The following is a 20,520-nucleotide window of genomic DNA, read 5'->3' on the forward strand; positions in this document are numbered from 1 at the left end:
TTTAAACTTTAAACTCTCTGTAGCACCAATGCAATCTATTGTCTTCCATGGGTTTTAACTTTGATTGATCCTGTGGTCAACAATACATCAGCAGTGCTTAAAAATTAAAGTGTGTTATGTGCCCTAAGCAAAATTATGAATCAAATCATAAGCTTTTTGCCAATACAGTTTAATGTGCTTCAAAGAGGTCACTGCATCAGACTTAATGATTTGTATTTACAGTGGCTTCAATCTCAGTCATATTTTAGATCCCAATGGAAGATCAATACATCACTAAACATCTTTCAGTTGGATTGGTTGGATCAATAGATAATTCAGATAATATCATGCACTCTATTTTGTGATAACGCAACACATTTATGGCCTGTTTCAGTTCATCGTGCCTTTTAGATGGCACAAAAGCAAGTGGGACACTTGCAGTGCGCTTTGTAATTCAAATTGGTTTAACCGCGTGATAGTGAATGAGATGATAAATAGACGAAAGATCACAAAGAGGACACACACGTGTGGGTTGTTTAAGATCAGGTTTGGGGGGCTGTCGATTCTGAATAGCCTGAAAGAGCATCTCTCACCATCACTGAAGTTATGACATAACGAATTTCCTTTGAAAGTGTTAAAGCCCCTCTTTTATGGAAGGAAAAATTGATTCATAAATGTCTGCGGGGGTGATTGCCAACCCCTAACCGAGCCCTCGACAATGACTGTTTAATTCAGCCGTGTCGATTTAGTGTTGCTATCTGCAAGCTATTTGGCACTAAACGAGATGACAACAAACACATGCGCTGTCCTTGGCGGGGTGGTGGGGGGTGTTCACTCGGCATTGAAATGTAACATAGCTGAGATCAATTAATGCCAATTTGGTTCCTGGCAGACCCATTGCGCTGTGCCCGTTCAACCTCACTGGATATTTACCACTCAAAAGATCAGTGGAACTGAAGGCGTTTAATTCATTTGATTAATTAAAGACATTTATAATGTTACAAAAACAGTCCTTTTCAAATAAATGCTGTTCTTTTGGACTTTTGAAACAATCTTTGGTCAAGTCGTGACATATCGAATACTGTTTCTGGGTCCAAGTCTCTACTCCATTTAAAGTGAGAATACTATCTCAACAGCCATTTATGAGCACTTTTCATTAACAGCACATCTTTAAGCTACGTTTTTAAAAATGCATGGTGTACACTACAGTTTCAAGTATTTGAATGATTCATAAAAGTCCAATCACTGTCTGGCCACCTGAGATTTCGATATGTAGAAAAGGAGATTACAGTAGTACTACAGCATACCACAAGTATATTACCACTGTTGGTTTTTGCTTTTGAGAGTTACTTTGGACCCGTAAACGCTGATGTATGATGCCAGCTTTAACAACCAGGGCCGCGTTTCCCGAAACTATTGTTATCCAACTATGGTCGTAAGTTCTGTCGTTACCAACATAGTTCAACGATTTGGTGTCTCCAAAAACCATAATTCCAATGAAAGTTTGCAAACAGCATCGCAAACTTGCGTGGTTGGAACTACAGCTCTTGAGTCATTAAGTGCCATGTTCGTTACAACAGCATCTCTGAGATCTCGAAAAGATGCATTAGCAGAAGTATTACTCCTCCACCTGCACGTGACGTCATTAACAACAGTCCTATATTGTTCAACCAATGTGGTTTCAACGATAGAGGTGCAACCATGTCCCTACTATTTTTGGGAAACAGTCGTGACTAGTTGGTTAGTTTCTAGATCTGACAAACAAACTTTGTTGCATTGTTTTCCTGTTATCACTGTAAAGCTGCTCTGTATTGTAAAAAGAGCTATATAAATAAAGGTGACTTGACTTGACTGGTAGGAGTTACATCGTTGAATGGGAAACACACCCCAGATTGGCAATTTGTCCCTTTTTTCTCAAAATAGCGATTTTATGCAATATCTTCTCACATATTATTTCTTATTTTTAATTTGTTATATTAAATTATATCCATTACATCTGCAGAAATTCTTGATGGTATTGCCATTATCAGAGCTTGTAAAGCATAAACACAAGGTTGTTAGATTGAGTTAAATAATTAGGTAAGTGTTAAAGCAGCACTAAGTAGGAATTCCGTTTTTGTCAAACAGTGACCCCCAGAGTCGCTGTGGAGTACTTGTACTGTCGTGAATAGCACTCATGCAGAGATGGCTCGCACTCACGGCCGGATCCCCTCCCCCTGTACACCGTTACCTGTTCAGTAGGATGGACGCTGTAATGAGTGGAAATAAGGTATGGCCCCTTTAAGAGCTGCGCGCGCCCTGCGCCTCGAACAGCACATGTATACGGCGCCGGGTTATTTCTGTTTGATGCTCATTTTATCAGAATTTTATCAGATCTGTTTTTTGCCATAAAGCAATTCGTTACCTCGCGAGACCTGATATCACACGATACTTCCTAACACTGAAGCCGGCGGCCCGCCGGCCCAAAGTTGCAAGGGTGGTTTTGCGGCTCACAGGCACCAGGGGGGTGCGAGACGACCACCATTCAACACGAAATCAGTAATATAAACATTACAATGACTCCAAAGCTGTTCGGTTAAGGTAAAAAAGTTACTTAGTTCACCTTTAAGGCACTCCTAATCACCCTGCTTATAAAATATGGCAGCCATTAAAAAAAAAAAAACATATATATATATATATATATATATATATATATATATATATATATATATATATATATGCAGTCTACATAACATCATAAAACTATTCAGAGGTCATTGTCTGACCCCTGTTGTGAGGAAGTTTTTATAAAGAAAAAAAAAAAAGTTGAACTCTGACCTCTTGGCATCTTAGCCACTTTATCAGAACTGGCACATCCAGACTCACTAGGTGAGGTTTTCTCCCTCTTGCTGTCGGCCTGGGTCTCTGTTGTGTTTAACCTATAGATAGGGCTACACAGAGGAGATTACAAATGAGACACTGTCTGACCAGCTCAGAGAAAACCGGCCTGTTGGTGCCCATGATCGCCCGCTGTGTGAGAGGATGGGCGAATGTTTCAAAATACACTCAATTATCAATACCTTTATAAATTAGTGAGCGAGGCTGAGTATCCATAATGGTCCTCGGCGGTTTGATAAGTGGTTTCTTTGGGATGCCGAGTGCTGTAAGTCTGTCAACCTTGAAAAGCATATATGCGTATTCTTTAGGACTCGTTGTCTGCGAGTTTATCGAAACACCCTCAGGCTTTTAAACTCAAACAATAACTAGTACTAGCAGTTTGGCTGCTAGTACATGGCATTTAGTTTGGTTGAGGGAAAAAATTCTCCTCAGCTAGAGTGCGTATCAATTCTTTAGACAAAAGATATCCTCAGCGCTCAAAGAGTAATCCACTTAAGGCGCAGGCTGTTTTAATAAACAGGTCATAAGAACAATGGGATTGGGTAATGGGAGTGAATCGCTGTTGATAATCCCCAGACACCCCATCACTCCTCCTTCAGCTTTTTAATTTTGTTGCATGGAGGAGGAGAAAAAAACACACCGAAACCCCCCTGAGATGAGGGGCCTGTACATTTATTCATTATTGATCCCCTCCTCTTTCACAGCCTGTTCAACTAAAATGTGTTAACTTTACTATTATTTGCAAAGGGATCAAGCGTTCCCCACTCAACCAATGAAAGACACCGGTTCAATAGGCCACGCTTTGCTGCTTTACTTATAGACGCAATATATTATTCACAACTCGCCAAGTTACACCAAAAGCATCAATGCGTAACGGAAGCATTATTTATATATGATATTGTCATGTGCTCTGTCAATGCGATGCTCCTCATCAATTATGGAGCAGAGCAACTCCTTTGATTAGAAGCGGAATCTGCTTTGTTTTTCATTTTTGATATTGAGCTCGTGAACATATGATAATGGAGTCTGACACCGGAGATTTTCCTCTGATGTTTGTCATTTGCCAAACTTTGAGACAAACACGTCGTCGCTGCATCATTAGTTCTGTCGCTCATCTGGAACATCAAATACGGGACAAAAGAGCGCTGTGATAATATGTGATCATCCCACAATTACAAAAACAATGGTAATAATGCAAAACTTTGTTTGTGTCATCTTTTTGCTTTATTAATCTTTTAATATATTTTTCTGAAGGATGATTGTGTGACACTGAAGACTGGAGTAAAGATGCTGAAATTTCAGCTTTGCAATCACAGGAATAAAGTACATTTTTAAATATATTCAAATGTTAAATGAAATAATTTACAATATCACAGTGTTTTTGATCAAATAAATGCAGCATTGGTGAGCATAGGAGACTTCTTTCAAAAACGAACAAACAAAATCTTACAGTCCCTTGAACTTTTTAACAGCAGTGTACGTATAAATTAGTGTGAAAACCTAACATGAAATAAATATGAACAATAGAGTCATTATAAAACATCACAGAAATTACTGAACTATATTGATATGAGTGATTTTTTAATAAAAAAATTATTAAATTAAATACATTTTATTTTGATTGATTTAAAAAAAATCAATTATTAATATTATAAAAAATTATCATTTATATAGAATACTAGTTTATATATAATTATATACTTTATAATTATTTTATTTTTTTAAATAATCACTTAAATGTATTTAGGCATCATATCTATCAGTCTGTTGTGTTTGATTGATTGATTGATTGATTGATTGATTGATGGATGGAAGGATGTTTGGAAATTGTATGATAGTCCTCAAAGAAACACAATTCAACACAAGAACACTGTTACTGTCTTGGAAACAGTCCAAACTACATGATTTCATTTTTGAGCTATGACACATTTATTATTGACTTTACTTTTCTGGCTCAATTTTCCTCGCAGGCAAGATTTATGTTTTTGCAGGAATTCGGAGGAAACCAGAACTAACTAATCATAATCTTGTGGTGTATATTAAAGCACACATCAGAACGGCTGACCGCTAACCAAACAACAGTGGGGTTAAGCGTTCCTCGGTCATCAGCAGATGTTCTTCATAAGTGTGCTGGGTAGCTTGATTACAAACTCTTTTATTAGGTTTGACCAGTGTGTGTGTGTGTGTGTGTGTAAGATTAGGGCCTGGGAGACAGGTCTTTACCCTCCAGTGATCTCTGGAATAATGAGGATATGTTACCATGGTGATTCTCAGAAAAGCCTCTGTAAGTGAAGAACCATTTAAAATCAGTTGCTTTGTTTTTCTTTGGCCATCACTGCCTGCCTGTTCCTATTTATTAAATGTACAAGAACCGCATGGAAGTGTAGGAACAGACCTTTTACAAAATGTAGTAATGACACAAGTTACAGCAAGGTTTTGTCCGTATAAGTTTTAATCTACTCTGTGTTTCATGGTACAGCTTTTGAAAGAAGGAAAGAAAGGGAAAAAGCGTACTACATACTGCGTACTAGAAAAAGCAATATGTTGGATTTGAGTAGACTCCAGCCCTGACCATGAACCAAAGGCAGTGTACCACAAAAATAGATGACTAGCTATAGCAAATAGCAATATAGCTATTATTAGCTAGCTATACCACCCAAGACCATGCCTGATCCTTTCCTGACTGGTTAAATAGACTTGGCATGGCATGAGCTCTATGAGTTAATTATGCATGATAACATATTTGAATGATGCTTTATTCAAGTCAACGTGATGAACTCTGATACTAGCCTCATGTCGACTATTTAACATTGCTGAAAGAGGATCTACCAAATGGATGTAGATAAATAATAATAATAAAAAAAGATTAAACTCTGTCTTCCAAAAAAAGGTTGGAATCAGAATCAGAAATATCTTTATGTATGTTTTAGCAAGGAACAAGGAATTTGTCTTAGTGACAGAAGCTTCCACTGTGTACAGACAGAATGACAACGACAAGACAGATAATAAAAAAGTTTGACCACCCTACATATAGTTTGGGTCACACACACACAGGTGAGACGGGGGTGCTTTCATTACGCACACACGCAAGGTCTCTCGCTCTCTCCCTCTCTTCCGTGCGCGCGCTACACGGTGTGGAGCACAGTATGTTCTGTCTCGCATGCGCGTTAGATTCCGGGAGATTTGAACTAATTTCAGGGAGCCGCTATCAATAGAGACTTGGGATGTCTGCGTACCATATAACTCCCACAAGTGCATACAATTCGACACAACTACACAAGCATTTTTTAACCTTTTTAACCGAACGTTAACGTTACTCTGCCAACAGCCTATTGTCTAAATTACCGAGCTAACAGAGCTACGTAAACAGAGCGAACATGAGAGCATCCGACTGCAGCCTAATGGAATAATCTCCCGATCAAACTCCACTTCCCGAAAGTTATAAACTGCTTCCGGAACCCAGTTAAGGTACAAAAATCTATTCAACAAAAATAGTGATGCAGTTAAGTGTTTTTTCGCTCAGCCGAGCCCTCTCTGTTGCTGTGTCTGTGGAGCAGCCTGTGTCAGTCACCTCTTCCTCCTGAACGTCAGTCACTCACTCAAACTCACTCATCCGTGCATGCACTGCGGTCTCGTGAGGAAACGCAGCTTTTTGATATAAAGTTTTTCTTGTTCCCGAATACAAATATTTTTTTAAGTATTTGTTCGAAATAACTATTCGTAAAAAACACGTTATTTGTACCTTTCCGAATACCGTATTCGGGTTCGGCTCCACCCCTAATATATATATATATATATATATATATATATTTTATCTACATAATCATGTCTATTTCTATTTACATGTATATGCCAGTTTTATTTAAATTACTTTAATGTATTATAATGAGTTTGCTATAAACAGTTCAACTGTTCATCAGCACTGTGAAGGCCTCATGGACACCTCAACAAACTCGTCTCCATACAGGCGTGATGACTCCGACCAGATGGAACTGGATTAATATTGTAAATGTTCTGATCCAATCTGACTTCTGACCTGTAATGTTGCCTGAATCATAATCATACACTGTTCGTTCGTTGGCCAGAGGAGAAGTGGCCCTCCGACTGAGTCTGGTTTCTCCCAAGGTTTTTTTTCTCCATTCTGTCACCTGATGGAGTTTTGTTTCCTTGCCACTGTTGCCTTGGCTTTTTGCTTAGTTAGGGACATTTAATATTCAACAATATCATTGATCTGCCTTACTTCAGGTGGACGATGACGCAATTTTCTTCTAGAAACAAACTTGTTATATTGTTTTCATGTTATCACTGTGAAGCTGCTTTGATACAATCTGTATTGTAAAAAGCGCTATATAAATAAAGGTGACTTGACTTGACTGCATTTTCCGAATTCTGGACATTTCTCTGTAACAATAGAATAAAATAAAATAAAGTTAATGATAAAGTACAATTTATAAAAATATAAAAAATAGATAATAGACCATATATGTATGTACAGTTATCATGTTATATACAAATGCAAGGGAATGTAAATAAGAGGTATGGTGTGCTAAATAAATATAGGTAAGGAATAATTGACCTCAGGCCAATGAATTATCAGAAAAATAATGCACACCCAAGGTGGTAATGTGGTCACAATGCGAAGCCACATTATTATTTCTAACAATTATTATTTCTAATAATTCAACAGAGTCAATTATTCCGCTTATACTATGGTTACCACACCTCAAAATATTGATCAGATGATATATTGGTTAGGTTTTGCCCTTAAAACACTCTTGTGTGTATAATTTATTTCTTACGCATTAGCTCTTTCCCCGCCATTGACGAGTTATCTCGTCATTTGTGAGAATACGCTTCCCTGCCATTGACGGGTTTTTATGGCTTTCAGTGTTTTCACTGCAAAACGCTAGGGGGCGCTATGACACATCTCCTGAACGAGTATAGAATCTCCAGATCAAAACGCAGGCAAAAAAGAAGCAGAAACAAACAATCTCATATGTAAGCAGAGCAGATGCATATGAAAAATAATGCGATCATCAACAATAAACAGCATATAAATCGAAGCCTAATGTTTCCGACTGAAATATCGACCCAGGAAGGGGTTAGGACTGGGCAAGCATTAGGAGTGTTGATGGACTTGATCTGCATCTATGCTTTGATCATCGCACTGAATCTGATCCAGACGTAGTCTTTGATAATACTTGATTTTCGCAGCTTTTTGCTCAAAAGGTTGCTTTTTTTTTTTTTAGCAAACTTAACCCACATTTAAGTGTTGATAAAAAAAAGTGCATGAAGCTAGAATAAAACAGATTGTTTTGTTTAAAAGCAGAGGGTCTGTTGTTTATTTTGATATATTGCATGTTCAGATATTCATACAACAAAATATTCTCAGGGCCATAAAACTTTTTTGTGAAAATGAACAAAAACGCTGGCGGTGGCTGGCAACTTTTTTTTTTTTTTTATCCTGGCGGGGAAATAGTTAATCCCAGGGCTCCGTTGCTAATTCCAAAATGTCATTTTAGAGCTAGTAACAGAGGCTCAGCCACTGATAACAGTCCAATGCAGTTATTTATGCAGTTATAAAGAGAGAGAGAGAGAGAGAGAGAGAGAGAGAGAGAGAGAGAGAGAGAGAGAGAGAGAGAGAGAGAGATTTAAAGCCCAATTTATACTTCTGCGTCAAACTCACGCTGTAGCTATGTCATAGGCTGTGTGTTGCACACGTAGCCTACGGCGTACCCTGAAGTGCACCTCTCCAAAAATGTAACAACGCGTCAATTCTACATGAACCGCAAGCTCTGTGATTGGCCTGCTAGAACCCCTCCCTCAGGTTTCACATGCTCCCTCTGCATGTGTAATTGCACGTCAATGCGGACAACGACGCAGAAGTATTAATGAAAACCGGCGCGTAGCCTACAACGGCGTAGGTCCGACGCAGAAGTATAAATAAGCCTTAAGCGTGTGAATTACCTGAGTCTGTGCATCTCTCAACTGTGTTCGGCAGCAGCATCTCTAATAGCGAAACTGTATGTTTATCTGTTCCAAGAACAGCGCCGTTATTACCTTGCTAGTGAGAAAGTTTTTAAACTCATTTAAGTTGTTAAACTATTTTACTGATAAAATTGTCAGAGCAGCTCTGACAACATGCTTCTGTTCGAGTGTGTGAGTGTACTGTATGTGTGTGTGTGTGCGTTTGACTGGGAGAGAGAGAGCGGGAGAAAGAGAGTATATGCTCTCCGTACATATTAAAACATAATTTTGGGGCAAAAACATGGAATTAAACATGGAATAATTTGTTGTTTTTAACCTATTATTTACTATATTTATTTACTTGGTTAGTTGTTGCCGTGGGTTTTGGTTGTTTTGCTGTTGTTGGTTGTAAGGACTTTGAAATAACTGAAATCAATTGAGAGGTGATATGGAACTGTAATGCGATCAAGACCTGCCTGGAACTACTTTAGCCGTGCGTTTCCCTGAAAATAACTGCACACCTTAGAACGTTCATCAACCAATCAGATTCAAGCATTCAATAGTATAAATAGTGTTCTGTATTGCACATAATGAGTCCCTGTGTTCCAGGTTCAAGTTAAGTTCTATCGACTCGACAACATCTGTAACATTCTGTCAGTTACCACAGAAAATACATTGCCGTTCAAAAGGAAGGGGTCTGTATGATTTTTTGAATGTTTTTTTAATAAAGGACGATAACTAAAAAGACAACGATAAAGATATAGTTTAAAATCGTTCTCAATATTAAATAATAGCAGAGTTCACACCACAGCTGTAAGGATAACGGCAGAGAGAAACAATATCGTTGGAATCACTTTCAGAATGATTTTATCCAGCTGATGAACGATAAAAACATTGACAGCCAATCAGAATCCATCCTGCTGTAACGAGCTCGAGCATTTAACGAGAGACAAGCACTCGCTTAGAATAATCAGAACAATATCATCTGATAGTGTGAACGCTAATATAGACTGTTATAGTTATCTGTATAGTTCTTGGTGTGAACGGACCTTTATGCTGACCAAGGCTGCATTTATTTGTTCAACAATACAGTAAAAACTGTAATATTGTGAAATATTATTACAATTTCAAATAAATAAATAAATTTTTTTAACTAATCCAAAATATTTATAAAAACTAGTAAATAGTATCTCAATTATATTACAATAACACTGCAGGTGTGTAGTATCTGTGTTGTATCTCATGTCAGCCCTGTGTTGACAGATCAGCACAGAACTCAAGCATGTAAATTGATGTGTGGTTTGAGTCGCTGAATTAAGGATTCACTGCGAAGTGTATGTAACAGTGCTGATGGGTGTTTAGCAGAGAACGCATGGTGTGCAGGCTCTTTTATTGGTAAAATGGTTTACAGCAGCAGTTACAGAGCACCCTACTGAGGGCTCACTGTCGTCACAGCATGATACTGTCTCTGAGTGTTTGTATATGTGGTTATGGGAGGGGAAAATGGAGGAATTTATTGAAAAGGATTTTATTCTTTAAGAATGGAGAAATAAGTCTATATATCTTTTCTCTCTCTCTGTCTCTCTCAGGTGTTCGAGTTGGTTCAGTTCAATCTGATGCCAGCAGCAGTCCCACAGAACATGGTCATATGGGTCAATCTCACCCCACGTACCCCATAGGACCACAGGTGAGAACACACACTTTTTCCCCTCACACCATTCATTAACATCAACATGAAATGGCATTCGCATCCCATTTTTCATCTGAAATGGGACATTTCTGAGTGATAAAATTAGTACAGGGTTTGATATTATCCATCACCAACTGATTGGATCATGAAAAGCGGGTTACATACTTGAATGGAGCCAGACTGAATGCGAGTTTGCAAAATTTGGCTAGCATTTTTCAAAAGTTACTCCTCAACACTGGCCTGTCCGACTAACTAAAAATAACATTGCTACTAACTTAAAGGGATAGTTCACCCAAAAATGAAAATTCTGTCAGTAATTACTCAACCTCATGTTGTTACTCACCCTCAAGACTTTCGTTCATCTTCGGAACACAAATAAAGACATTTTTGATTAAATCTGAGAGCTGTCTCACTCCTCCATAGGCTTCTATGTAATTGAAACCTGCCGGCCCAAAAAGTAAATAAAAACATCGTTAAAATAGTCCAAGTGACTACAGTGGCTCAACCATAAGTTTATCAAGCGACGAGAATACTTTTTGTGCGCAAAAAACAACAAAAATAATGACTTTATTCAACTATTCGTTTTCTTCTATGGGCCTCAGAGTGAGTTCACGTAGTGTAACAGCGCAATGCTACGTCAGAACGTAGGCTCACTATTGGCCAGCATCACACTCTTGACCAGCGTCGGCCAATAGTGAGCCTACGTTCTGACGTAGCGCTGCGCTGGTACACTACGTGAACTCACTCTGAGGCCCACATAGAAGAAAAGTATTCTCGTCGCTTGATAAACTTATGGTTGAGCCACTGTAGTCACTTGGACTATTTTAACAATGTTTCTATTTACTTTCTGGGCCGGCAAGTTTAAATTACAATAGAAGCCTATGGAGGAGTGATTAATTTGTGTTCCGAAGATGAACGAAAGTCTTACGTGGTTAGAACAACATGAGGGTGAGTAATTACTGACAGAACTTTCCTTTTTGGGTGAACTAACCCTTTAATGTAGCTAGTGTAGTTACAAGCTACTTTTTACAAGAAATAGCATAAGTAGTGACAAAATCTGCCATTAGTGGTCGACCGATATCTATCACTAAGGCCATTGGCGATAATTTGGCCAATAAGTGTTGAAAGCGGGATCTTTATTTTGACAGATGTAACTTCTATTTTGACAGTTCTGAGTACTTGCAGCCAGCTCCGAGTTCCTATACTTTTGTCTACATTAGTTTACTGTGTTAGTTTAATGAATTATTAAACAGAGCTGTTACGCAAAGACAGTAAGCGTAGTATAATGCATTACAGTTTTTGCCTTTCTATTATTAGTAATAGAAAGGCAAATGCTATAATGCTCTCAAACACCGTCGGCATTCAGCAATTATCAATCATCATTTAAACAAGTCTTTGTATGTCTAATAAATATTTAATCTCACAAACTTTAGTGAATCCAGCTGTTAGATCATATCAAGTGTGCATTTGTAGCCAGCAATATTTAGATGAACTTTTTTGGCCTTCTTCACTCAAAAATGAAAATCTGTCATCATTCACCCAACCTAATGTTTTTCCAAGTCTGTATACTGTAACCTTTCTTTTTTTCTTTCTGTGGAACACAAAAGGAGACATTTTAAATAGTGTATGTATTTATATTCCATGCAATTACATTAAATGCACAATACATGTTTTCAACTTTTTTTTTAAAAAGCACCAAAAAACAAAAGCACCCTAAAAGTATTATACTTTTTTTTTTAAGTCCATATGACTGATGCACAGAAATGTTGTTATTCACTGATAATCTTTCTCTCTATTGAGTCAGTGAGTTGAATTTGAGAACTCAATTCAACTAATTCAGACTGGTTTTATGAGTCAGAATCAAACCAATTGACTAACAATAGTGTTACACACTTTGAGATGTTAATGAGAAAACGAAGAATGTATAACTCCTTAACTTTTAGTCTGTTTCTCACACATATCTCAAATGGCTTCTGAAAACTTGAAATAGATGGTGGACACAAGTCATATAGACCACTGTTTTGATACTTTTAAAAACCTCATTCCCATTCATTAAAACTGTATATGGAGAAGCACAGACAACTCTTCACTTTTTTTTTTCTTCTGCAGTAATAAAGTTATACGTTTTTGGAATAACAAGATGGTGATTTTCAGTCAACTATCATTTTAAGGAAATAATAGGAAAAAACATTTTGATGACTTTACGATAACAAGGAGCATACCATCCATCCCAATACCTAACCAATGTCCCAATAAAACAAGTAGACACCCACATACTCACAGAAAATCAACTGTGGTGTTTTATAGGATGAGTAGAACAAACAAGCTCTTTTAAAAGATGGAGAATGATCATTTTGTGTTGCCATATCCAGCTCAACACGCCACAGCGATGTCCAAGCCCTTGTCTCCTCGTTCCCCTGAGCTCTGCCTTAATAGATGAACCCTGTCAGGACAGTCCCACAGAAACAAACACTTTTCAGCCACACTGCTCTCTCTCTGCGCCATGGCCAATTCCCTTGTTTCTGGATCAATATGTTTTGATGGATTCTCACTCTAGAGACGGATATTGTGTGCACTGCCATTACGGAACTGGATCAGTAAGAGGGCAGTTAGCCCTACATGGGTCCAGCTCTCCTGTGCCTCTGGCTTCATTCGCACACACTGCTATCAGTCTGATTACGAGTAATCTTTCAGCGTTTCCTCCGCTGAGCCGCTCCCTCAGTTCTTATTAGAAAGAGGAATGGGATGGGGGGGGGTTTGGGAAAAGAAAAGGGTAATTTAATCCCAAAAGCCAGATCAAGAAGGTATGGCGTGTTTCTTATGGTTCAGAGGTTCTTGGAGCCTCATACATTCTGTACTGATTCTATTAAATTTAAATTTAAAATCTAATAAGTCTTTTTTTAATGATTTCTCATGTTTTATCATGCCTTGGATGGTTTAATGTCAAAATTAACATTCCTTAAAGTCCCCCTGTGGTGAAAATCAAGCTTTTAATGTTGTTTATATGTCTATGTGGAGTGTTTAATATGCTTTAAGACAAACCATGTGCAAAATCATAAGTCCAACACCATTGCTGAGTATTTTCTCCTTAAAACTGCAATGATTTAAAGACAGTCTCAAAAACACGGTTTGAAATCGCTGGTGTTTCTGATGTCACAAACTACCTTGTAACCAATCAGGTCAACATGTGATCGTCATCGAGTGGATCTCTGAGCTGGTGCGAGTGAGTGGAGGCGGGGCTAATTAGCATATTCATAGAACAATGTATACTAAATGAGGCAAGCGTGCAAAGTTACATTTCAAGCTATTTTAAGGCATGACACTTAAAAAAAACTTTTAAATATGTCAATTTTGGTGATCAAAGGTGAGTTTTAAGGGATAAAATGATTGACTACTTTAACATTAACATAAGTTAATTAAAGGGGTCATATAATGCCATTTTTGTACAAGCTAATATGATTCTTTAGGGTCTAAATTAAAAGTTTGTATTGTAATATACTTTAATTAAAAATTCTCATTAGTATTGTAAGAAAACACTTATTTTACCTGGTAAAAAACAGCTCTGTTTTCAGCACGCCGTTTCAGTGCATATGACTTTAAATGATCATGAGCTTTGCTCACTCCGCCTCTCTGTTCTATGCGTACACCGTTTGTAACACAATAACACAATAACCATAACACGTTGTTCAGTATAAACGTGGGATTATGCATTATATTGAGAACGTCATACATAGAAAACATGCCGTAATGTACCCTGAGTGTAAACCTTAGCCGCATTCATTGTGAAGGGTGCAGCTAGCGATTTACAAGGATTAATATAAATATTAATATAAAGTTTAATAAAACCTTACACTCACTTCAGTTCTTCTGGAGCAGCTGCAGGAACACAAATATCTGGTACCGATCTTTTTTCAGGAGCAGCTTCTTAGCAAAACCAGCTTTATACCTCCTCGTTTATAAAGCAGTCTGGTGTGTGAAATGATTCGCTCAAACATGAAAGCATTGACGTTGCTCGTGGGGAATATTCCCTTCGAAAACAAACTCAGCCACTGCGTCTTTGGCGGTTCGGATTTAGGAACATTAAAATGACTGCTGTGTTCGTTATTACACCCAAGAACAGAACAACACAATCGCTTAGACGCCATTCTGCTCATAGACAGCGCTCCAGCATATCAACAATGACCGCGCCGGTCCGCGCAGACTATGATTGACAGCTAGCTCACGAGCGAGGGCGGGTCTGTGTTGAAACCCTTCTGTCAATCAACAATCGTGGGAGGGGCGTGCGAGCTTGTGACGTCATAGGCTCGAACGGCTCGATTTGAGGCAGGGGAAAACATATAAGGAGATTAAAACAAAAACACTGGATGGATTTTTATCATTTTATTATGGCTGTGTACAGACACTGCCAACACACATTTCAGTACAATCAACTTGTAAAAGTGCATGTACCATTATATGACCCCTTTAACATATATCTATTTTTTTATTTTTTATTCACGTGCCTTGTCGTATTGTGCAAAATTTTTCAAAGTGACTTGCTAAACCGACTTTATACTGACTGACGTCACCATGCCCTCCAACACCCACTTTTCACGATTCGGTTCAAACCTGATGGATAAGATCAAGTTCTGCGCGACATTCTCTGAATTAATATCCAGTTTAACTTAAAAATACATTGTCAACTCAATATTGAAGAATAATAGCAAAAAAACAAACAAACACCAAAAACAAACAAACACACTAAAAAATACCAAAAGCTAACATGGTATTTTCATGTTTTTTATTAATACATTTTACCATAGTAATGCCTAGTTGTTTTAACATAAACCAGGGTTTGCCAAACTGGGGTTCATGAAATAACTGCAGGGGGTTTTTAAATTGAAGAAAAGCTAAGAAACTAAAGCATAATTAAAATGAGTAATGTAAAATAAAAACAATCAAAACGAAACACTTACTAAAAAGGATTTGACAACCAGCATCAGAGAACTGTAAACATTTAAATGTGTTGTTGAATGATTGAAATATGAACTTAAAATCTCAGGGGGTACATAAAGTAAATATTTTTCGTCAAAGAGTTTTTGCTGACAAAAAAGTGTGTGAATCCCTGACAAAAGTATATCATGGCTATTCTATTGTTTACAGTACCTTGAAGTAGCATGACAGATGGCATTATATATATTATATTATACCATGGCATTGTATACTGTATACATGTTATGTAAATAATATATGTTTTAGACAAAATTACAGTAGCAAAAGAAAAAAAAATACAATGCCAAAAAAATACTGAGCTTTTATAAAACACAAAATGCACATGTACAATGAAAAACAAGATCTTTAAAAATAATCTTAACAAATATTAGTGTAATTATCCACAGGATTTTTGAAAAGTGTATTTAGTGTATGCAAATGGACATTTTAGGAGCAGTGATGTGGTAGTGTGACGTAAGCATCCCAAGGGTATTTTGAGTGAGGAGTTGTTCAGCCATTTTAAAGTGTGTTTTGATCCTGGGGGATCCCATTTCACAGACACGCTGGGGTTCAGATCAGTTTGTCAGCTGCCTTGTCGCTTAGAGAGAGGGCTGATGGGAAAACGGTGTGAGCTATTAGTGAATCTAACACAAAAAAAAGAAAGAGAGAAGATCTGGTTTTCATGCTGAGTCAAGGAGTATACGGCCCTCCCATGATTCCTGACAGGCGTTCTGCTGGACACAACACAATAGTTTGTATTCCTTGGCAAAAGCACATGAAAATTCTAACAACTAAAGTTGTATTTTATCAAATCAAGTCAGGTCATCTTCATTTATATAGCGCTTTTAACAATGTAGATTGTTTCAAAGCAGCTTTACAGAGATAAACATACAATTTACGGTACATACGGTACAAACATACAATTACGGTACAAACGGTATAAACATACAATTACAATTTATCACAGTTCGATTCCTTGTATACAGGTGTTTTTGAGGAACAATGAGGTCAGTTGTCATCATGTTCACACAGGTGTCCTATAAAGTAACCAAAAGTGTAGTTCATCAAATTATCTATGAACATCCCACTAATGTTTGATGACCAGAAAGTCTCCTTAAAAAAAAAAAAAAAAAAAAGTATCTTATAACTTAAATAAAATGAATGAATGCATGAATGAATGCAAGTTTTTGTAGATTGTGCAATTTAAATTATTTACATTTTCTGGTACTAAATATAAACGCAATTACTTTGATCACTGATTACCGAAACATTTAATAAAAAAAGAAATAATAATAATAAAACACTATGGAAATTATCAGATACTGTGTGACCTAATAGCATATGAAAAATGATTTATGATGAATATAAAAACATGGATTTTGCCTGATTTTTCTTTTTTTTCATAAATAACTGACAATGTTGACAAAAGTAGGGGCACTGCTGTAAAACCTTATAAAAGAGGTATATATATAATTTTTTCTTAGTATTAATAATACAATCTGTATGAAGTTACGAGGACAAGTAATTTTAAGTGAAGTGATTGATAATTTAGCATCTTAATTTCCATTAAATAAAGAATAAATAAAATGAAATTATATATTTATCATAAGAACATTCCAGTGATTCATTTCAGATTCCAAGTCTCAAAAATGTGTGGTAATTATGCAGGGGGAAAAAATCCCTTCTACCAAAGAAAAACCTATAAATGAACATATCCTATATTATACAAAGCACTTTTAATACTCTGGTTAACCAGAATCATACCAAATGAACTTCTATAAAGTTTGTCTTAAGCTCTGAGCCATCCATCTGGTTTTAGTCATCTTCAGACTGATGGAGGCTGTTGAGCTCTGTTGTTTAGGTCAAGTGCCCTTTAATAATTTCCTCTGTACTAGTGGGGTTCAGAATGAGCCATTTAGAGTTAGTTGATTTGTACAAAAATGCCAAGCTCAGTGCTATAGACAAATTTCATCCTTTACAGTCCTGAAATAAACAACATGGAAAATGTGGGTCATGGAGGTTCTTAATTTACCCCTTTATGTATAGATTGAAGAACAATCTACCAGTGTAATAAATATTTTATGGTCCTATTTTTCTTAAACATTGATGTCTTGGTTTAAAGGGTTAGTTCACCCAAAAATGAAAATTATGTCATTAACGACTCACCCTCTTCGGAACACAGTTTAAGATATTTTAGATTTAGTCAGAGAGTTCTCTGTCCCTCCATTGAAAATATATGTACGGTATACTGTCCTTGTTCAGAAAGGAAATAAATACATCATCAAAGTAGTCCATGTGACATCAGTGGGTTAGTTAGAATTTTTTGAAGCATCGAAAATACATTTTGGTCCAAAAATAACAAAAACTACGACTTTATTCAGCATTGTATTCTCTTCCGGTTCTGTTGTCGAGCCGCGTTCAGTGACACTGGTGACATAAGACGCTGCTGACGTGTTCTCTGGTGCGCCCGAGCTTCGTTTACAGTCTGAGGGAGACGCACGCTGTAAACAAAACAATCTTCGCAAACATGTCTAAGGATTTCGACACAGAGGAAGATTTTTTTGCCCAGCCATATTTATTTGAAGCCGAATACACAGACACACCAGATAACACGTCAGCAGCGTCACTGTGGACTCGTGAACGCGGATTGAAAACAGAACCGGTAGAGAATACAATGCTGAATAAAGTCGTAGTTTTTGTTATTTTTGGACCAAAATGTATTTCCGATGCTTCAAAAAATTCTAACTAACCCACTGATGTCACATGGATTACTTTGATGATGTCTTTATTTCCTTTCTGGACAAGGACAGTATACCGTACATACATTTTCAATGGAGGGACAGAAAACTCTCGGACTAAATCTAAAATATCTTAAACTGTGTTCCGAAGATGAACGGAGGTCTTACGGGCTTGGAACGACATGAGGGTGAGTCATTAATGACATAATTTTCATTTTTGGGTGAACTAACCCTTTAAATGTATGGCAAAGCCTGATCTCAGTATACACACTGCTGTTAAAAAAATGTGTACTTTACCCACACTTTAGTTTAGGGTCCAAATCTCACTATTAACTCAATATTAACTACGACTTTCATCTCAATAAACTCCTAATAACTGCTTATTAATAGTTGGATAGTTGTTAAGTTTAGGAATTGGGTAGAACTAATTTTATGTGCTTTATACGTGATAAAAATCAGCCAATATCCTACTAATATGCATGCTAAGCAACTACTGTAGTTAATAGTGAGGATTGGACCCTAAACTAAAGTGTTACCAAATTATATATTAAAAAAGAAAACAATCATTTTTATTATTTTAATTGTAATAATATGTCTCTTTTACTTTTAGTGTATTTTTGATCAAATGAATGCAGCCATAATAAGCATAAGGGACTTTTTTCAAAAGCATAAAACAATTATTCAAACCCCAAACTTTTCCACTGTATAGTGTATATTCTTAGCTCTCAAGAATGTGTCAACATATGGATTTTCAAACTGACTTATTCAAAAAGCAAATATTTCAAGCATATGAGCACAGAGGCAAACCAGGCAATGGCATTCGCTTTGAGATAGAGATGAGATGCTGGCTGACAATCTTTGATTTTGTGCCTCAAATAACCGACATCACACACACTTAAAACAGCAAGATTAAGCATATGTCACACAGCTATGTCAGAAGAGTCTTTGTTGTCATCCACTGACTGGTTAATTGATTTTTTTGCACTTTTTATGTCAATGTTTAAAATGAATGAAATGACAAATGACATCTCTCAGTAGATCCATATGAAAGATGTTTTTTTGTCTTTTTGACTAATTCTTTTTGTCTGTTTGTTTTTTCCATTTAGATGGAGAAAGAATATTTAAAAGTGTTGTTTTATGCTGATTAGCCTACCATTGGATTTGAGATGTTTGTTTTAAATGAAATGTTAAAGCAACGAGTAAAGCCTTGTCTTATCACACAGAAGTCAAATGCATCAGTGAACCGCTTTCAGTTAGAAAGGTTTCTCTAGAACCTCCCAAACCAAAAATGTTAGTTTTTAATGTTTGAATAATGCCACCACGTATCTTTTAAAGTCATTCTATTCCATGTCATTCCATTCTTTTTTTCTTTGTGTTCAAAAATTAGGAAAATTGCTTCAACCAGGAATGTTTTTGGCCTTCTACTTAAATTTAAATTACCCAAATTAAAATTCATGTTGATCCGAACCTGTAGTTTTCATTCATCTGTGGAGCTCTACAGAGTTTTGAGAAATTACAGTGCTGTCAGTACACAAACTCATCACTGAGGAAACAATGCTTGAATAATCTGACTTAAATGGAAAAGTCTTCAGTAATTCAGGTTGACTGTACAAGATCAAGCCAAAGAAGCAGCAATGAATACTAATGGGAGCGATGATAATGTAGCCAATGTGTAAAAATGAGAGAGAGAGAGAGAGAGAGAGAGAGAGAGAGAGAGAGAGAGAGAGAGAGAGAGAGAGAGAGAGAGAGAGAGAGAGAGAGAGAGAGAGAGAGAAATTGCTGACATGTAGGAAGGAGCAGTATGTCTCCATACTTCATCATTTTAATTTTTTCTGTCCATAAATCATTACCATTGGTCACCCTTTATGTCTTTTTGTGGGTTTTGCAAATATTTAACCAATGAAAAGTATTAAAAACAGCTTGTGACTAAACCTCGTAACTCCATCGGTTCCTCAAACTTGAATTAAGTGGTGCACACATGTTGCATCATCTCTGTCAATTTGTAGTGCAGAAGTAAATAAAGAACAGTCTGTTTGAATAAGTATAGCGTTTACTCAAGAAACACTATGGGCCAGATTTACTAACAGCTTGCACCAGCGCAAACCCTACTGAACAAAACTACTGGCAGGATTTACTGAAGACATGCAGTGAAAATTTAAACGAATCACGCAATGTGATTTACTAAGGTTTGCGCGAGTCAATTTACTGGTATTTGCGCCATTATTTAATGCCCCCAAAAAATAGACGCTAATTTGCACTGCTCTTGGTAGATTGCGTTGGTCATTATAGAAATTATCT

General features: G+C 36.9%; 1 protein-coding gene across 3 annotated transcripts in view; it reads left to right on the top strand.

Moving 5' to 3' along the window:
• pou6f2 (POU class 6 homeobox 2) overlaps positions 1 to 20,520 on the top strand; it is a 132,040-nt gene that overhangs the window by 17,648 nt on the left and 93,872 nt on the right. For all 3 annotated transcript variants that reach the window (XM_056254189.1, XM_056254191.1, XM_056254190.1), the window contains one exon: positions 10,413 to 10,510. In XM_056254189.1, coding sequence (XP_056110164.1) covers positions 10,413 to 10,510 — 98 coding nt within the window. The remainder of the gene's footprint in view (positions 1 to 10,412; positions 10,511 to 20,520) is intronic.

This window comes from Rhinichthys klamathensis, unplaced genomic scaffold (genome assembly GCF_029890125.1).
Source record: "Rhinichthys klamathensis goyatoka isolate OS25496 unplaced genomic scaffold, OSU_Roscu_1.1 h1tg000110l_1, whole genome shotgun sequence".
Taxonomy (NCBI): Eukaryota; Metazoa; Chordata; class Actinopteri; order Cypriniformes; family Leuciscidae; genus Rhinichthys; species Rhinichthys klamathensis.